This window comes from Bison bison, unplaced genomic scaffold (genome assembly GCF_000754665.1).
Source record: "Bison bison bison isolate TAMUID 2011002044 unplaced genomic scaffold, Bison_UMD1.0 scf7180017864252, whole genome shotgun sequence".
Taxonomy (NCBI): domain Eukaryota; kingdom Metazoa; phylum Chordata; class Mammalia; order Artiodactyla; family Bovidae; genus Bison; species Bison bison.
In genome coordinates this window covers 3823542-3844299 of record NW_011494824.1, presented here as the reverse complement: position 1 = coordinate 3844299, position 20758 = coordinate 3823542, and the positions used below count along the sequence as shown (strand labels likewise).

General features: G+C 39.3%; 1 protein-coding gene across 1 annotated transcript in view; it reads right to left on the bottom strand.

Moving 5' to 3' along the window:
• Positions 1-20758, bottom strand: part of SCAMP1 (secretory carrier membrane protein 1) — a gene marked incomplete at its 5' end in the record, with an annotated part of 155581 nt that overhangs the window by 26258 nt on the left and 108565 nt on the right. Inside the window, one exon of the mRNA XM_010847641.1 lies at positions 5802-5952. Coding sequence (XP_010845943.1) covers positions 5802-5952 — 151 coding nt within the window. The remainder of the gene's footprint in view (positions 1-5801; positions 5953-20758) is intronic.

Below are 20758 nucleotides of genomic sequence, written 5' to 3'. Positions count from 1 at the left end.
GCAATTTGACAATGCACATCCAAGATCATAAAAATCTATACTTACACTTTGACCAAGCATATTGTCCTAAGGAAAGAACACAAGCTTGGGTCTGCAATTTAGCAATAATATATTTCTTGGTAAGTTATTTATAATAAAAAAGAAAAAAACTGAAATTCAGAACCTAAAAGAGTAACAGGATTTGAAAAATAACATATGATACATGCATATACAGCCACTGTTACAGAACTAATTCATCAATAGGAAAAATTCAACATATTTATATCAGAATTGGAAAAAAGATTACAAACCATTGTGTAAGTTAAAATTCTCTAGCAAAAAGCCATAGGAAATCGACTCAAGATAGCTCAGAAGGAAAAGGGTAAGAATATTACTTGGAGAATGTGATATCCAGCTAACAAAAAAGGGGTGAACAGCCAGGCCTCACAAAAGAAACAGAGAGCTGGTAAGGCCTTTCCTATGTCCTTCATCCGACTTCTTCTGCATGTCTGCTTCATTCTCCACTTTCAGCACACATCAGTTTTCTGGTAACTCTTTCAAAGTCTTGGCAGAATATGATTATCCACATGGCCCAACTCTGAAACAGTATAATTCTAGACAAATCTACTTTCAGAGTAAAAATTTAATGAGCCATGTATGAGTCCACTATGGCCAGGTGACATCCGGTGCCAATGTGGTCTTCAGGGGTCCAAAGAAATGGGGTTTGTGAAAGCTAGACAGAACTCCTTAAAAGACCAATTACAAGGCTGTAGAGGGAAATCTTATTTCTTAATATTAGGGGAAAAAGTGGCCTTCCTGGAAAATTAACGGAAAGAAATGAAACAAATTTTAACAGTACCTATTTGTGGGTATAAAATTATGAACCACTGTAACTCCTTTTGCTGTAAATATTTTTTTTAATTTATATGAAATGTAATTTTAATTTTACAAATAAGTTAATTTTAAAAGCTTAACTAGCAGATCATTATGATATAATACCAAGTAAGGGAAAAACAGGATAAAAATTCCCACTATTTATATCCTTTAACTATATAAAATATGTATATATACAAAAAGAAAGCAAAAAGTACAATAAGCATTAACAGTGGTATCTCTAGATGAGAAAAATTACATATTGCTTTATTTTCTCACTTATTTTCCACATTTTTCAGTAGTCCTACAACAGATACACATTTCCTTCATACTAGAAGAAAACTAGTTGGAGGGATGTGTATGCCCAGTGGGCTCAGTTTTTGTGTAGGAGACAATAATGTTGTGGGAACTTCTGTAACCACCAGAAGAAAAACAGTTATTCGGGGCATTTTCTTCCTGAATAATAATGTAAACTGTCACGGTAACAATGACTCATGACCATGATTTATCTTGAGAATTACTGGCCCACAAAATTTTTAAAGAGTTCTGGAGGAATTCTAGGATTAAAGCTAAGTACTATAAAACAAAGAGTTAAATAAAATGTGCATTCTATGGTTCTACAAATTCAACTGTTTAAATGTACAAAAGATAATAGTCAACATATGAAACACTATAAGGCAGAAGAGGATTAACGACTTTCTATCTCCAGTAAAGATAAAATGGGTTTAGTGGCAGAAGAATTTTAACTACACCATCAGCTACGCCAACTCCAGAAAGTTATGAGCTGAAAAATAAATCAAGATTTAGATAAAATTTAACACTCACTGCACTGTTACCTGCTGGCTCCTATGCCCCTTGCCATTTGAAAACATAAACAGTGCTGATGAAAATTCTCTAAGTTGAAGGCTTTGTCTTATCAAAACCACATAGTTAAACTGTAAATATGAAGCCCACAAGAGGGGTAAGAACACTAGAGGGGAGCCTTTCCCTATTTTGCTAGAATCTTCTAATCAAGGACATCTATTGTATTTATCTAGGATAGATTAGAGGCAACATCTGGCTAGCTTAGAAATTTTCTACAGATTCCTTTCTATCTTTCTATAGATTGTGATAAATCTTAAAGTTTAAAAATACTCATTCTTAACAAAAAGTGTGCTGTTGTATAAAATGTACCCTAAAATTCTGGTAGAAATACTTCACTTTCCATAGTATTTAACCACCGAGATACAACCTTTTAGTTTAATAAACAAGTATTATAAAAAATTCTAGTGTTTTAAAACATACAGTTCTACTCTAAATAAATTTATACTATGGCACTTAAAAAATCTATCAAAGTACAGATTTTTAAACATCCTCAATTATTTTTACATTAACCGCTTTTATTTCACCTCTAAAGTTCTTAATCACAAGGAATCAGTAAATTCCTTTAAACATTTAGCTTAAGGAAAAAATGAAAGAATCACAGTGCAATGATGAGTGACAGCACAGAAATTCTAGTAAGGGAAAACTGCACAAAAATGCAACAGATTCTGTACAGAAACAGTGTAGATTTTTACCAATAAAAATGCAAAATTAGGTGCTAATGCCAGTGTTTTCAGAAAAAGATAAAGCAATAACTATAAAAAGCATTATGTACTACAAATGATTTACAGAAACTAAAACTTAATTAAACATAAACTCCCTCTAAAATGCAAACCATACATTATAGCAACATGATTTACAAAAGGCCTATATCCAGTGAAAATCCAAAGTCACTTTTAGGTAACACCCAGAAAACTAAAATGCTGTTCCTATTTTAATTTAACATGAATTTCTCAAATGAGATACACCATGAACACTTTTTTTAGACTATATTTTTTATATCCTCTTTAGATAATCAGATGAAAAATCCAACAATACACAAATTGGTACTTTCATCAGTACATAAAACAACAACAGGTAGTGAGTTTAGGGAACAGAAAACAAGCCCAATCGCGTCAACACAATACTAGAACAGAGGCGTCCATGTGAGCCCGCAGGGGAGGTCTGGGCCACAACACGGGTTTTCTGTTTTGAATCTAGCTTCTAGTCTGCGTATTTTGACCTTACAGTGGTCGAACTATTTAACTAGTGAATCTCATGTTCCACTACCTACAAAGGTCTAAAGCAACAGAAGAACTGTCATGTCATTTTAAAAAATCAAATGTGGTATTTCTATATACATTGAGTCCTCTGTATAATTACTGCCTCTGAAGTGCTAATACAGTATTTAAAATTACACAAACAAACATCCAGTAAACAGCATTTTATTTTATGACACTCTGTGTTAATACAATAAATATACAAAACTTCCAAACCACCGAAAACATGCAACAGTAGAGGGACAGATGGAGGGCATTTATATAGAACCATGACAATCACCATAATGGCAGCGCAATAGTACTCATTGACAAAATATACAGACATCCTTAGATAAATAATCCAAGTTCCAAATTAAACACCACTGAGCAATGATTTTCCAGTGTTCAAACTTTCGTTTGAAATAAAATAGCCAAAACAATACTACAAACTGAAAACTGACGTGGCTCCTTACAATGTGAAGACCATTTCATGATTGTGATACTGGGTAATACTAATATCAAATATAAACCACTAACAAATGCCAATCTTTTACTGAGTGCAAATGTGACTATTTACTAATAGTTGTTAAGAGAATAGAGATTATAAGAATTAAAAACTCCTCTACCTTATCAAACTGTTAAGCAGTGCCATCATTTTAATGCACATTTATGTTTTTAAAAAACATTTTTCTCTTTATAAGCTTGTATTAACCCAAATAACTGGAATTTAAAACAACACTTCCGCCATCCAAACAAAAAAAAAAAAAAAGGTACTGTTGGTTGTAATTATTCTTTGCTACTTAGCAATAGAGGATTTCTACAGAAGAGAGAGAAGCATTCATAATTCTTGAAGAAAAGTATTGATATCTCAGTACTCTTCAAAAGTCTCTATGATAAAGTTTTCATCTGTAGTTTAAGGAGAAACAAAAGGAACTTGAAAGATAATGACAGACCTAAGTGCTTTTGTTGTATTTTGTGGTTAATGTTTTGAATATTTGTAAAATCCACGCTCAACAAAGCATACTGATGAAACATTTTTCAGTAAGATTATAGGCTCTAAAAAACTTGAATGGGCTTATTTGGTTGAGAAAGTAGGTAGAGATTATCACTGATCAGAAATATTCATAAAAACAGCTTTAAATTCATACTCTGAATCCTATTTTCATCAGAGTAAAAGAAATATCTTCCAAGTATATTACTTCAACAAAGCCCCAAATAAATCAAACGTAAACACCATCTGGATGAAGCTGAGTTATACCTAGCATCACACAAAGCTTCTTTCATAAATAGGAGAATTTACCTTCCTACCTCTAGGATGAAACTCATTTTAACTCCAAATTTGGGGGGAAGAATAAAAATGATTTAACCATTTACACCCAGCTGATTTTTTAGTATCAAATAATATAATCCAACAGACTACCCTTCCTTAAAATCAAATTGCATACAACATACTCATTATTCTGCAATCTGAGGTCTGCTAATGACTTCCAAAACAATAGTACTATGACTTTACAAGTGTCTTTGAGGCATTTAATCAGTTATTAAAAATGATTCAAAGTTTCAATCCAAGTATACTATAAGAATGAAGTCCTGTGCTGCATAGTAACAATTTTAACATGATTATGTTCATAATTAATGCATTCAACTATATCTGTATTTTCTTGCTTGGTTCAAGTTAAATGTTTTATTTTTTCTATTGCTACAGATTTTAGTGTGTTCAGTGTGTCTCAAAAATTCAAAGACTGAGGTGCATTAGGGATTCAAGTATAGTGAAGTATCAGGGTCTTTTTAATGCCAACTAGACATGAGAGGCTAAAAAAAATAATATCTTAAATACTGTTATGTTCTTTCAGGACATGGAGTCAGGCTAGACTTTAACACCTCTGTTAAAAAGTACACAAGCATACCCCAAAAGAGAGCTGCCCAACACAAGCTCAGTTCAATTAAAAAGAGTAGCCACAAGAATATACCAAAGTTTCCAAACAGTAATATTTTACTATGGCATGAATACTGAAAATTAAAAACAAAAAGGTATTATCATCACTACATCCTATTCCACCAATTATCTACTTTTTTTGGATAATGCACTGCATTATATTATATCTTCATATTACATCCCAGTACATTTTTATTTAAAAGAAAGTATTATAGAAAATCATTTCTATGATTCTATAAACAAGTCCCCAATCCTACAACCATAAGCAGTGCATAACCCAAAATACTAATTCTTTTAAGAAACATGGTATCCATGCAAGATCAGAGATTGATTATCAAAATATCAACTACTCTAAATAAAGAAAATAAAAAGATAAAATTTACATTATCTGCTTTGAAAAGCACAGGCTCTTCACCGGTGACTGAAACTGCTAAAAAGCAAGCCAATTTAAAAGACCCTAAATTTCGGATGTCCTATTTCTTTCAATATAAATAAGGAAAAGGAATGAAGCATTGCTTTACTGCTCAAAAGTGTAATTTTTATGTCTAAGATTCTGGACAGAAGGACTGCAGCAAGTACTAAGTGCATTTTCTAGTAAGTGCCATGTTAATTTCAGTGTGTCACCACTGAAATAATTCGCTGAATATTCATCCCCCCAAAAATATGGAGAATGTTTATTTTGTATGTAATATTTTTTCTGCAAGGGGCACTGAACTATTGAGAAACTGTCAGGTAAATAATAAGACGAGGAAGTTTTTCTGCTTTTAGCCCATGCACAAGAGATTAGGAAATATACGTGCTGTGTGTACTGTGTGTTTGGAACAAAAAAAAATGTATAGAATACAGTAACTAGAGAAAAAAGTACAATCAAAAGGTAACAGTGCGTTGTCGGAAGACTCTCTAAATTTGGTTACCCTTGAACGCGTTCTGAGCTGCACTGCTGGCTGCAGTTGAAGCTGCGTTTGCGGCCGCGGTCTGGACAGTTTTGTTGGACATCACACCTGTTGCAAACTCCTGCTGGGCCTTCTCAAAACTAGCACCTGTTGTGCGATACAGTCCATGTACCTAGGGAGGCACAAAAAAGTGGGAGAAGATGAGTGGTAATCTTACATGTTCTTTAGCAACAGCTCTTCAATTAGTCTCAACATGACTCAGAGATACAAAGAGTAGATGTGAGGCAGGAGTCCTAAGATCAAGGACATCAGCCCCAACACTGGAACACGACACTGCATGTAAATATTTTCTTAAAACAGATTTTTCCTTTTTATCTGCAATGCAGAAGAGATAATTATGCCTATGCCAAACCAAGAATAATTTAAAAAACAGCTTAACCAAAAGCAAAAAGCTATGCTTTCCACTGTACCAACTTAAGATATTTACATCCTTAAAAAGACTGGTTTAAACATAACAAATCCCTTAGGATTATACAGTGGAAATGGCAAATAGATTCAAGGGATTAGATCTGATAGAGTACCTGAAGAACTATAGATGGAGGTTGCACAGCAGGCAAAGATGAAAACCATCCCCAAGAAAAAGAAATTAAAAAGGCAAACTCGTGTCTGAGAAGGCCTTACAAACAGCTATGAAAAGAAGAGAAGTGAAAGGCAAAAGGAAAGGTATACACTTCCGAATGCAAAGTTCCAAAGAACAGGAAGAAGAGATAAGAAAGCAGTCCTAAGTCAACAATGTAAAGAAATAGAGGAAAACAATAGAATGGGAAAGACTAGAGATCTCGTCAGGAAAATTAGAGATACCAAGGGAACTTTTCATGCAAAGATGGGCACAATAAAGGACAGAAATGATACTAACAAAAGCAGAAGATATTAAGAAGAGGTGGAAAGAATATACAGAAGAACTATAAGAAAAAGATATTAATGACCCAGATCACCACAATGGTGTGATCACTCAGCTAGAGCCAGACATCCTGGAGTGTGAAGTCAAATGGGCCTTAAGAAGCATCACTACAAACCAAGCTAGTGGAGGTGATGGAATTCCAGTTGAGCTATTTTAAATCCTAAAAGATGATGCTGTGAAAGTGTTGCACTCAATATGCCAGCAAATTTGGAAAACTCAGCAGTGGCCACAGGACTGGAAAAGGTCAGTTTTCATTTCAATCCCAAAGAAGGGCAATGTCAAAGAATGTTCAAACTACTGCACCATTGCACTCATTTCATATGCTAGCAAGGTCATGCTCAAAATCCTTCAAGTTCAGTTCACTTCAGTCGCTCAGTCATGTCTGACTCTTTGCAACCCCACGGACTGCAGTACGCCAGGCCTCCCTGTCCATCACCAACTCCCAGAGTTTACACAAACTCATGTCCACTGAGTCAGGGATGCCATCCAACCATCTCATCCTCTGTCGTCCCACTTTCCTCTCATCTTCAATCTTTCCCAGCATCAGAGTCTTTTCCAATGAGTCAGTTCTTCACATCACGTGGCCAAGGTATTGGAGTTTCAGCTTCAGGATCAGTTCTTCCGATGAATATTCAGGACTGAGTTCCTTTAGGATGGACTGGTTGGATCTCCTTGCTGTCCAAGGGACTCTCAAGAGTCTTCTCTAACACCACAGTTCAAAAGCATCAATTCTTTGGTGCTCAAATTTCTTTATAGTCCAACTCTCACACCCATACATGACTACTGGAAAAATCATAGCTTTGACTAGATAGACCTTTGTTGGCAAAAAATATCTCTGCTTTTTAATAAGCTGTCAAGGTTGGTCATAACTTTTCTTGCAAGGAACAAGCATCTTTTAATTTCATGGCTGCAGTCACCATCTGCAGTGAGTTTGGAGCCCAAAATAATAAAGTCTCTCACTGTTTCCATCGTTTCCCCATCTATTTGCCATTAAGAGATGGGATGGATGCCATGATCTTAGTTTTCTGAATGTTGAGCTTTAAGCCAGCTTTTTCCCTCTCCTCTTTCACCTTCATCAAGAGGCTTTTTAGTTCCTCTTCACTTTCTGCCATAAGGGTGGTGCCATCTGTATATCTGAGGTTATTGATATTTCTCCCAGCAATCTTGATTCCAGCTTGTGCTTCATCCAGTCCAGCATTTCTCATGATGTACTCTGCACATAAGCTAAAGAAGCAGGGTGACAACAGCCTTGGCTCCTTTCCAGATTTGGAACCAGTATGTTGTTCCATGTCCAGTTCTAACTGTTGTTTCTTGACCTGTATACAGATTTCACAGCAGGCAGGTCAGGTGGTCTGGTATTCCCATCTCTTTCAGAATTTTCCACAGTTTGTTGTGATCCACACAGTCAAAGGCTTTGGCATAGTTAATAAACAGAAGTAGATGTTTTTCTGGAACTCTCTCACTTTTTCAGTGATCCAACAGATGCTGGCAATTTGATCTATGGTTCCACTGCCTTTGCTAAATCCAGCTTGAATATCTGGAAGTCCACGGTTCACGTACTGTTGAAGCCTGCCTTGGAGAATTTTGAGCATTACTTTGCTAGCATGTGAGATGAGATGAGTGCAATTGTGCAGTAGTTTGAGCATTCTTTGGCATTGCCTTTCTTTGGGATTGGAATGAAAACTGACCTTTTCCAGTCCTGTGGCCACTGCTGAGTTTTCCAAATTTGCTGGCATATTGAGTGCAGCACTTTCACAGCATCATCTTTTAGGATTTAAAATAGCTCAACTGGAATTCCATCACTTCTACTAGCTTTGTTCGTAGTGATGCCTCCTAAGGCCCACTTGACTTCACATTCCAAGATGTCTGGCTCTAGGTGAATGATCACACCATTGTGGTTATCTGGGTCATTAAGATCATTTTCATATAGTTCTTCTGTGTATTCTATCCACCTCTTCTTAATATCTTCTGCTTTTGTTAGTATCATTTCTGTCCTTTATTGTGCCCATCTTTGCATGAAAAGTTCCCTTGGTATCTCTAATTTTCTTGATGAGATCTCTAGTCTTTCCCATTCTATTGTTTTCCTCTATTTGTTCACACTGATCACTGAGGAAGGCTTTCTTACCTCTCCTTGCTATTCTCTGGAATTCTGCATTCAATGTGGTTTATCTTTCTTTTTCTCCTTTGCCTTTCGCTTCTCTTCTTTTCATAGCTGTTTGTAAGGCCTCCTCAGACAACCATTTTGCCTTTTTGCATTTCTTTTTCTTGGGAATGGTCTCAATCACTGCCTTCTGTACAATGTCACAAACTTCTGTCCATAGTTCTTCAGGCACTCTATCAGATCTAATCCCTTGAATCTATTTCTCATGTCCACTGTAAAGTTGTAAGGGATTTGATTTAGGTCATATTTAAATGGCCTAGTGGTTTTCCCTACTTTCTTCAATTTAAGTCTGAATTTGGCAATAAGAAGTTCATGATCTGAGCCACAGTCAGCTCCCGAATTGTTTTTGCTGACTGTATAGTTTCTCCATCTTTGCCTGCAAAGGATATAATCAATTTGATTTTGATGTTGACCATCTGGTGATGTCCATGTGTAGACTCTTCTCTTGTGTTGTTGGAACAGGGTGTTTGCTATGACCAGTGTGTTCTCTTGGCAAACTCTGCTAGCCTTTGCCCTTCTTCATTCTGTACTTCAAGGCCAAATTTGCCTGCTACTGCAGGTATTTCTTGACTTTCTACTTTTGCTTTCCAGTCCCCTATAATGAAAAGGATGTCTTTTTTGGGGTGTTAGTTCTAGAATGTCTTGTAGGTCTTCATGCTGCTGCTGCTGCTGCTAAGTTGCTTCAGTCGTGTCCAACTCTGTGTGACCCCATAGACGGCAGCCCACCAGGCTCCTCCATCCATGGGATTTTCCAGGCAAGAGTACTGGAGTGGGGTGCCATTGCCTTCTCCGGTAGGTCTTCATAGGACTGTTCAGTTTCAGCTTCTTCCTCATTACTGGTTAGGGCGTAGGCTTGGATTATTGTGATACTAAATGGTTTGCCTTGGAAATGAACTGAGATCATTCTGTCATTTTTGAGACTGAATCCAATTACTGCATTTCGGACTCTCTTGTTGACTATGATGGCTACTCCATTTCTTCTAAGGGATTCTTGGCCACAGAAGTAGATATGATGGTCATCTGAGTTACATTCACCCATTCCAGTCCATCTTAGTTCGCTGATTCCTAAAATGTGTATGTTCACTCTTGCCATCTCCTGTTTGACCACTTCCAATTTGCCTTGATTCATGGACCTAACATTCCAGGTTCCTATGCAATATTGCTCTTAACAGCATCAGACTTTACTTCATCACCACACATCCACAACTGGGTATTGTTTTTGCTTTGGCTCCATCTCTTCATTCTTTCTGGAGTTAGTTCTCCACTGATCTCCAGTTGCATATTGGACACCTACCAACCTGTGGAGTTCATCTTTCAGTGTCCTATCTTTTTGCCTTTTTATACTGTTCATGGAGTTCTCAAGGCAAGAATAGTGAAGTGGTTTGCCATTCCCTTCTCCAGTGGACCACGTTTTGTCAGAACTTTCCACCATGACCTGTCTGTCTTGGGTGGCCCTAAACGGCATGGCTCATAGTTTCACTGAGTTAGACAAGGCTGCTGTCCATGTGATCAGATTGGTTAGTTTTCCACGACTGTGGTTTTCAGTCTGTCTACTGCAAAATTGCATTTAGAACCAAACCCCGTACTTGCCAGAGACGCTTGGAGGGCTCAAACATAACTTGTGTGCACCAGGACCCAGAGACCCCGCAGAGACTGAGACAGAACTGTGTTTGGGTGTCTCCTGAGGAGGTACGAGTTCGCAGAGGACTGCTGCAGGGGCAGGGGCTCTGGGTGCAGAAGACCTGGGTGTGGCATAAGCCCTCTTGGAGGAGGTCACCACTAACCCACCACAGAGCCACCAGAACTTATACAGGACTGGGGAAACAGACTCTTGGAGGGCACAAACAGAACCCTGTGTGCACCAGGACCCAGGAGAAAGGAGCAGTGACCCCACAAGAGACTGACCCAGACTTGCCCGTGAGGGTCCAGGAGTCTCCGGCCGAGGCGTGGGTTGGTGGCGGCCTGCTGCAGGGCTGGAGGCACTGAGGGTAAAAGTGTGTGCCTGGAACCTTTTGAAGGAGGTTATCTTCATTACCTCCACCATAGTTTGGCCTCAGGTCAAATAGCAGGGAAGGAACACAGCCCTTCCCTTCAACAGAAAATTGATTAAAGATTTATTGAGCATGGCCCCACCCATCAGAACAAGACCCAGTTTCCCACTCTGTCAGTCACTCCCATGAGGAAGCTTCCATAAGCCTCTTATCCTTCTCCATCAGAGGGCAGACAGACTGAAAACCACAATCACAGAAAACTAACCAATCCTTCAAGTTAGGCTTCAACAGTACGTGAACTGAAAATTTCCAGATGTACAAGCTGGATTTAGAAAAGGCAGAGGAACCAGAGATCAAATTGCCAACATTCGTTGGATAATAGAAAAAGCAAGAGAATTCCAGAAAAACATCTACTTTTGCTATATTGACTACAGTAAAGCCTTTGACTGTGCGGAATGCAACAAACTGTGGAAAATTCTTTAAGAGATTGGAATACCAGACCATCTTACCTGCCTCCTGAGAAACCTATATGCAGGTCAAGAAGCAACAGTTAAAACAAAACATGGAACAACAGACTGGTTCAAAATTAGGAAAGAAGTGTGTCAAGGCTGTATATTGTCACCCTATTTACTTAACTTATATGCAGAGTACATCATGCGAAATGCCAGGCTGGATGAATCACAAGCTGAAATCAAGACTGTCAGGAGAAATATCAATAACCTCAGACATGCAGATGGCACCACTCTTATGGCAGAAAGTTAAGAGGAACTAAAGAGGCTCTTAATGAGGATGTAAGAGGAGAGTGAAAATGCTAGCTTAAAATTCAACATTCAAAAAACTAGGATCATGGCATCCAGTTCCATCACTTCATGGCAAATAGATGGGGAAACAATGGAAACAGTGACAGACTATACTTTCTTGGGCTCCAAAATCCCTGTGGCCTGTGAGTGTAGCGATGAAATTCAAAGATGCTTGCTCCTTGGAAGCAAAGTTAAGACAAACCTAGATAGAAAGCAGAGACATTACTTCACCAGCAGAGGTCTATACAGTCAAAGCTACAGTTTTTCCAGTAGTCATGTATGGATGTGAGAGTTAGACTATAAAGAAAGCTGAGTGCTGAAGAATTGATGCTTTTGAACTGTGGTGCTGGAGAAGACTCTTGAGAGTCCCTTGGACTGCAAGGAGATCCAACCAGTCCATCCTAAAGGAACTCAGTCCTGAATATTCATTGGAAAGACTGATGCTGAAGCTCCAATACTTTGGCTACCTGATGCAAAGAACTAACACATTGACAAAGATCCTGATGCTGGGAAAGATTGAAGGCGGGAGGAAAAGGGGATGACAGAGGATGAGATGGTTGGATGGCATCACCAACTCAATGGACATGAGTTTGAGCCAACTCCAGGAGATAGGGAAGGACAGGGAAGTCCGGCGTGCTGCAATCCATGAGGTCACAAGGAGCCAGACACAACTGTGCAACTGAACAACAAAAAACACAACAAGAGACATTCTGAGTTAACTACATTAACTTACTACCCAAGACAATGCCAAGAAAACAATACCTTACTATTTCTATGTCGTCTACATATACACCACTGACCCTATATATCAAATTGTATCATTTTATCATTTAATGTACCACACAATATGTATATCCTTAAAGATACTTGTGCTATTCACTCTGTACACTATTTAACATTTTGTGTATGGTCAGGTTTTAAGGGATTTAAGAGGAAATACTTCTGAGAACTATCTGTCCATACTGATTCTTCACTCAAATCTTAGATTCTTACAAGCAGGGTTCAAAAATACTCTATTAGCATCTCTTTCTAAGATGCAATAAACTACGAAGCACATCAATCCATAACATCACCCACTCAATCTAACACAAGTTTGAGAAAGGAAATAACAACAAAACATATTAGGACAAATATTTATTTATTACATGCCTACAACTTGGGGGGAAGAAAGATGAGACACAAAAGTGAACTTGTAATTACACTGCCTTGTGATTAAGGCCTAAATTAGAAGCCTGACTAGAATGTCATCAAAGCAGGTTTGCAGGATTGGGGCAGCGCACCCAAGTCAGCCCTTTCTCCAAGCGCAGAGACATAGGAACTGGTAATTGCGGCTAAGGCAGAGTGAGGGAAAGGCGAAGGAGTCAAATGCTTTCAGGTTAAGCTTAGATACTGAGACACTGTTTCAAGAGAAGAGAGAGGACAGGTTGTTTTAGTAGGGAGAGCACACGCTAAGTTCTAAGCATTCATCCATTGCACAAATGTTTATGGAATACCTACTATGAGACTGCCATGGCAGACAGGTGAAAATCTGGTTGGAAGCTAGACAGAAATGGACTAGGGACAGGGACTTGGAAACCAACGGCACATAAATGGTAGCTGCAACTCTGACGTCAGCTAACTGCGCACGGTGAGAGAGCACAGAAAGCAGAAACAAAAGGAAACCAAGCACCGAAGCCCGTTAAGGCACCTGTATTTAAGACATACTCGTAACAACAAGAAATGATTGAGAGAGGAGTGAGAAAAACCAGGGATCTTTTCACAGATGCCAAGGGAAGAAAGCAGTTTAGGAATGAAGAGCTGTTACGGGAATAAAGGGGTAAAAGCCCCCAGTTCTTCTGATACAGTAGCGGAAGCAAATGCCATATTACTATGGATCAAAGTACTAAAGGGTCAGGGAGAAAAAGAGCACTCAAATACCTACACGGTTGAATCTTAAAATTCTGTTAGTACCAAGGCAGTATCATAAATATGGCGCTATTTTTATTCCTTTCCCAACCAAGTTCTTTTATAAAAAATATATGTGCAGATAAATTACTACACCTATGTTCAAGCAATTTATCTCATAACGAGTACATATAATTACATCCTACAAATTAAATGTATTACAGAAATCTAATAAACCTTTTTTACTTATCTGTCTTTCCCCTTTACCCTCCCCCCTGTCTTCCTCAATTTATGGGCATGTAATTAACAAACATTTGTTCTAACTTGCTTATTCCTTTTTTAAAATTTATATTAAATTGAGTGGCTGATATTATATCCTAGTGGACTTTACGGTTTAATTACTTAAAATGTAACGCATAGCCCCACGGAGCAGGGAGGGAAAAGAGAAGTAAGAATAACACAGTTTTCAATGATCTGTATTTGTACAGACCCAGGGAGCCACCTAGAGGGAAAACAGTACCTATGTATCGTGCACAATGCTCAAACACTGGTTTAATCCACGATACCCATGTGAAAGGGTGATTCCTCATTTCAGTGTCCCAGCAAAATGGGCTACTTACAAGGTTCAACATCGCAAAAAGCTTACCATTTCCCTGTTATGTTTCAGTGAAACCTATTAATAACACACTCCTTAAGAAATCGGGAATACAGTTTTAAGGTAAAGCAATGTAATTAAAAACAAAAACAAAAACTGAACAACTGAAATACTTGCTATTTCTTCTGCTTATGAGAACTGCACTAACCTACATATTTCGTCCTAGGAGTATCACAGAAAAGACACTAGATTTTATATCTACTGATTCCACTACTTTCTACAGGGCTGGACACCACTGAAAACCTCAAGTTAACTTCCAATACAACAAAGAATACTTCTTATCTCTCAGAGTTTTCCTGAGGATCAAATGAGAACACACTAGATGAGTAAAACTCAAAATAAACTTTAAAATGTCTGCCAAAGTGCCACATTCATGCTAAGTCGCTTCAGTTGTGTTCGACTCTTTTTGGACTGTAGCCTACCAAGCTCCTCTCTCTGTCCATGGCATTCTCTGGAGTGGGTTACCATGCCCTCCTCCAGGGAATCTTCCCGACCCAGGGATCAAACTCGTGTCTCTTACATCTCCTGCGTTGGCAGGCGGGTTCTTTACACACTAGTGTCATCTGAGAAGTCCAACATGTGAGACACAACTCCAGAGAGAATTCTGCATCCTTCATTTATCTTCAAAAATACCTTAGTGTACAACATGGTTGAATGACACGCAAAATATTATATACTGTGGAAATTTAAAAATCATGGTACTTTATTTAAACAAAACAATTCACGTGTATTATTTCCATTAAAGCTTCTGGAATACCATGTCAAGAAACTATCTTCTTGGGTGGCAGAGAAGGAAAATGCTGAGCTCATCTTCTCCCACAGGCGAACCCACCTTAGAGCTACTTACAGACCAACTATTAATGAGAAATACCTGAAGACTAGCAGACAAGACCTACTAAAAGTAAAGCTATAAAGAAGGAAGCAAATGAAGATGATAATAGAGGCACAGATGCAGTACAGTCAAGGCCTAACACCCTGGGTGGGTGACCTGTAAACGGGAGGAGAATTAGAATCACAGAGATTCTCCCTGAGAAGTGAGGTGGTCCAGTCCCACACTGGGTTCCTGATCAGGGAAGGTGAGCCCCCAGAGCTTCTGGTTTTGAAGGCCAGCAAGGCTTGCTTTCTGAGGAGCCAGAGGGCTGCAGGAAACAGAGCTGCTGATGTTCAGTCCTGCTCAGTCGTGTCTGACTCTTTGCGACCCCATGGACTGCAGCATGCCAGGCTTCCCTGTCCCTCACTATCCTATCTTCTGGAATTTGCTCAGATTCAGGTCCACAGAATCACTAATGTTATCTAACCATCTCATCCTCTGCCACTCCCTTTTTCTTTTGCCTTCAATCTTTCCAAGCATCAGGGTCTTTTCCAATGAGTCAGCTCTTTGCATCAGGTGGCCAAGGTACTGGAGCTTCAGCTTCAGGATCAGTCATTTCAGTGAATATTCAGGGTTGATTTCCTTTAGGATTGATTGGTTTGATCTCCTTGCTGTTCAAGGGACTCTCAAGTGTCTTCTCCAGCACCACAATTTGAAAGCATCAATTCTTCGGTGCTCAGCCTTCTTTATGGTTCAACTCTCACATCCATACATGACTGCTGGAAAAACCAAAACTTTTGACTAGACAGACCTTTGTTGGCAAAGTAATGTCTCTGCTTTTTAATAAGCTGTCTAGGTTGGTCATAGCTTTTCTTTCAAGGAGCAAGCGTCTGAATTTCATGGCTGAAGTCACCATCTGCAGTGATTCTGGAGTTCAAGAAAACAAAATCTCTTACAGCTTTCACTTTTTCCCCTTCTATTTGCCATGAAGTGATGGGACTGGATGCCATGATCTTAGTTTCCTGAATGTTGAATTTTAAGCCAGCTTTTTCACTCTCCTCTTTCATCCTCATTAAGAGGCTCTTTAGTTCCCTTTCACTTTCTGCCTTTAGAGTAGTATCATCTGCATATCTGAGGTTGGTGATAGCTCTCCCAGCAAAGACTTTGCTCTTAAGGGGCTCACACAAAATGCCACCTGGTTTGAGACCCAGGGCAGAAGAAGTCATCTGAAAAGAGCCTGGGTGGGACCCACTTGGAGAGCCTCCTGGAGACAAAGAGGCAAGTGGAACTCACCTTGGGGACACAGATGCTGGTGGGAGCCAATTTGGGGAACTTGTGCCACCACGAGGACAGTGGTAATAGAAAATGCCAGTTTGGAATCTTCCTTCTTGCTTATCAGGGCTGGGACCTGACCCCACCCACCAACCTGTCAGCACCAGAATGAGGGCACCTCAGGCCAAGCTTCTAAGAGGTGGACCCAGCCTAACGCACCACCAGGCCAGAAGCCACAGACTCCTCTGAGCCCCCAGCTAACTCAGGACCCAGCCCCACAAACCACTGGTTAACATCAACCCCAAGATCTCCATAGCCATGCAGTCAAAGACCCCAGAGCTTGAGTCCATCCTCCACTGACACAGCGCTAGCCCTGGGACCCCCTGTATCCTGGCCCCATCCACAAACAGGCTGACTCTAGGTTTAGGATGCCCTTGTTCTGCAGTCAAAGACCTAGGACCCGCCTACATTCACCAGTGGGCCAGCACCAGCCCCAAGACTCAGACTTATGCAGCAAAGGGCAGTCACCAGACCTGGGAGTCCTTGGACCCCAATCCCACCCAAAAGAGGGCCAACACCAGCTTCTGAACACTATGCACCTGGCAAACAGCTATGTCAGAAACTGGCCCCATCCAGCAGAAGGCCAACATGGGATCTTGGACACCCAGCATACAAACCAGCCACCATGACACACAACTCTACCCAACAGAGGGCTAGCACTAGCCCTGGGACCCCCGGGGCTTTGTAATCAGCCACCGCATGACACAGCCCGGCCCACCTAAGGCAAGGCATAGCAACCAACCAGACTGAGGGCCGGCCATGTCTACCAGACTGCCCACAGTAGTCGGTATGCAACAATGAAAGGGCCCATGCAACCTACATAGGGGGCAACCCCAGATCACGTAGCTCTGGGGATAAGAGGGGAGTGCACTGCTGGGACATGTAGGGACCACTTCTCTAAGATCAGGAAATGTAACAAACCTACCAAATATAGAGAAATGAAGACAGTACCTGAGCCAAAATGAGGTAATGGAGGAATATGTTTCAACAATATGATAAAACCCCAAAGGAAGAAGTAAGTAAAGTGGAGAAAGGCAATCTACACAAAAAATAATTTAAGGTAATGATCATAATAAAGAATGTAGGGCAGTGATAAGATTAACAAAGAGTTAGAAAGTACAAAGAGTAATCAAACAGAGCTGGAGATACAGTAACTGAAATTAAAACTACACTACAAGGGGTGAATAGTAGGTTAGATGATGCGGGGAACAAATCAGAGAACACGAAGAGAGAGCAGTGGAATCACTCAAACAGAACAGAAAAAAAAAGAATTTTAAAAAATGAGGACAGTTAAAAGATCTTGAAATCAACATCAAACATGCTAACATTCACTTCATAGAGGTCCCTTTCACAGAAGGTAAAAAGAAAAAAAGTGGGCAGAGAACATATTTGAAGACATAATAGCTGAAAACTTCCCTTCTCTGGGAAAGGAAACAGACATCTAGGTCAAAGCACAGAGAGCCCCAAAGAGGATCAACCTAAAGAGGACTAGGAAGACACACTGTAATTAAAATAGCAAAAGTCAAGATAAAACAGAGTATTAAAAGCAACAAGGGAAAAGAAACAAGTTACATATACAAGGAAACTCCCATAAGGCTTTCAGCTTCCTTTTTAAGAGAAACTCTACAGGGTGGAGGGGGCAGCACAGCACATTTAAAGTGACGAATGGACAAACCTGCAGCTAAGACGACGCACCAAGGTTTTCCTCCCCATTTGAAGGAGAGACCAAGAGTTTTACAGACGCACAAAAGCTGAAAGAATTCAACACCACAAAACCAGATTTATAAGAAATGTCAGAGACTTCTCAAAGTAGAAAAAGCCACTACCAGAAATATGAAAATTACAAAAGGAAAAATCTCACTGGCAAAGACAAGCATAAAGGTAGTAAATTAACCACTTATACAGCCAGTAAAGCTTAAAAGACAAAAGCAGAAAAATTATCTATATCCACAACCATTAGCTAAGGAATACACGAAATAAGATGTACAATATGATGTAAATGTGATGGATTGGAAGAGTAAAATTTCAGAGTTAAAATGTGTTCAAACTTATATAGATTGCTATATATAAACCTCTTAGTAACAACAAACCAAAAGTGTGTAATTGATACACACATGAAAGAGAGAAAGGAATTCAAATATAACACTAAAGATAGTCATCAAATCACAAAGGAAGAGAGCAAAGGAAAGAAATAAATTACAAAAATTATTCAGAAAAAGTTAACACAATGCCAATAAGAACATACCTATCAGTAATTATTTTAAACATAAATAGACTAAATGGTCCAATCAAAAGACAGAGCAGCTGACTGAATACAAAAATAAGACTCATATATGTTCCGTCTACAAGAGAGTCACTTTAGACCTAACGTAACACACATGGACTGACAGTGAGGAGATGGAAAAAGGTATTCCTTGCAAACAAAAGCAGAAAAGTTGGAGGAGCAATACTTGTATCAGACAGAACGGATGGTAAAACAAACAGTAACAAAAGATAAAAAAGAACATTACATAATGATCAAGAGTTCAATCCAGAAACAGATATAATAGTGGGAAATATACATGCACCCAACATAGGAGCCTAAATATGCAAAGTACTACAATGTGAGAGACCTGGGTTCAATCCCTGGGTTGGGAAGATTCCCTGGAGGAGGAAATGGCAACCCACTCCAGTACTCTTGCCTTGAAAATCCCATGGACAGAGGAGCTTGGTGCAGGCTACTATCCATGGGGTCGCAAAGAGTTGGGCACAACTGAGTGACTTCACTTTCACATACAGCACTAACACACATAAAGAGAAATTTGACATCAACCCAATATTAGGAGCAAACTTTAACACCCTACTTATATCAATGGACAGAAAATCAATAAGGTAACACTGGCCTTAACACAATGGGCCAAATGAAGTTAATAAATATACAGAAAGGATTCTATCCAAAGTATCAGAATCACATTCTTTTCAAATGCACTAGGAACATTCTCCAGGATAGTTCACATGTTAGGTTATAAAACAAGTCACAATAAACTTAAGAAAGCTGGACTCATATCTAGCGTCTTTTCCGACCACAATGCTGTAAGACTAGACACCAACTACAAGGATAAAATGCAAAAAACCACAAACACGTGGAGACTAAATATGCTACTAAACAAACAATGGGCCACTGAAGAAATGAAAGAGGAAATTAAAAAAACAGCTGAAGAAACAGGAAACCACTATAATTCAAAATTTATAGGAAGCAGCAAAAGAAGTTTTGAAGAGTGAAGCTTATAGTGATATGTCTTAGATAAGAAAACTGGTGATATCAAGGGAATATTTCATGCAAGGATGGCACAATAAAGGGCGGAAAGAGTAAGGACCTAATAGAAGCAGAAAAGAAGAAGAAGAGGTGGTGAGAATACAAAAGAACTGTACAAAAAAAGGTCTTATTGACTCAGATAACCACAGTGGTGTGGTTACTCACCTAGAGCCAGACATCCTGGAATGCGAAGTCAAGTGGGCCTTAGGAAGCATTACTACGAACAAAGCCAGTGGAGGTGATGGAATTCCAGTTGAGCTATTTCAAATCCTAAAAGATGATGCTGTGAAACTGCTGCACTCAATATGCCAGCAAATTTGGAAAACTCAGCAGTGGCCACAGGACTGGAAAAGGTTAGTTTTCATTCCAATCCCAAAGAAAGGCAATGCCAGAGAATGTATAAACTACCATACAGTTGCTCTCATTTCACATGCTAGCAAGGTAATGCTCAAAATCCTTCAAGCTAGGCTTCAGCAGAATGTGAACTGAGAACTTCCAGATGTTCAAGCTGGATTTAGAAAAGTTAGAGGACCCAGAGACCAAATTGCCAACATTCACTGGATCATAGAAAAAGCAAGAGAATTCCAGAAAAACATCCACTTCTACGTTACTGACTACTCCAAAGCTTTTGAGTGTGTGGATCACAATAAACTCTGGAAAATTCTTTAGGAAATAGGAATACCAGACCACCTTACTTGTCTCCTGAGAAACCTGTAAGTGGGTCAAGAAGCAACAGTTAGAACAGGACATGGTTCCAAACTGGGAAAGGACTATCACAAAGATATGTATTTCATCTTGTTCATTTATCGTATATGCAGAGTTCAGTTCAGTTCAGTCACTCAGTCGTGTCTGACTCTTCGCGACCCCATGGCTTCCCTGTCCATCACCAACTCCCAGAGCTTGCTCAAACTCATGTCCATCGAGTCAGTGATGCCATCCAACCATCTCATCTTCTGTCGTCCCCTTCTCCTGCCTTCAATCTTTCCCAGCATCAGGGTCTTTTCCAGTGAGTCAGTTCATCGCATCAGGTGACCAAAGTATTGGAGCTGCAGCTTCAGCATCAGTCCTTCCAATGAATATTCAGGACT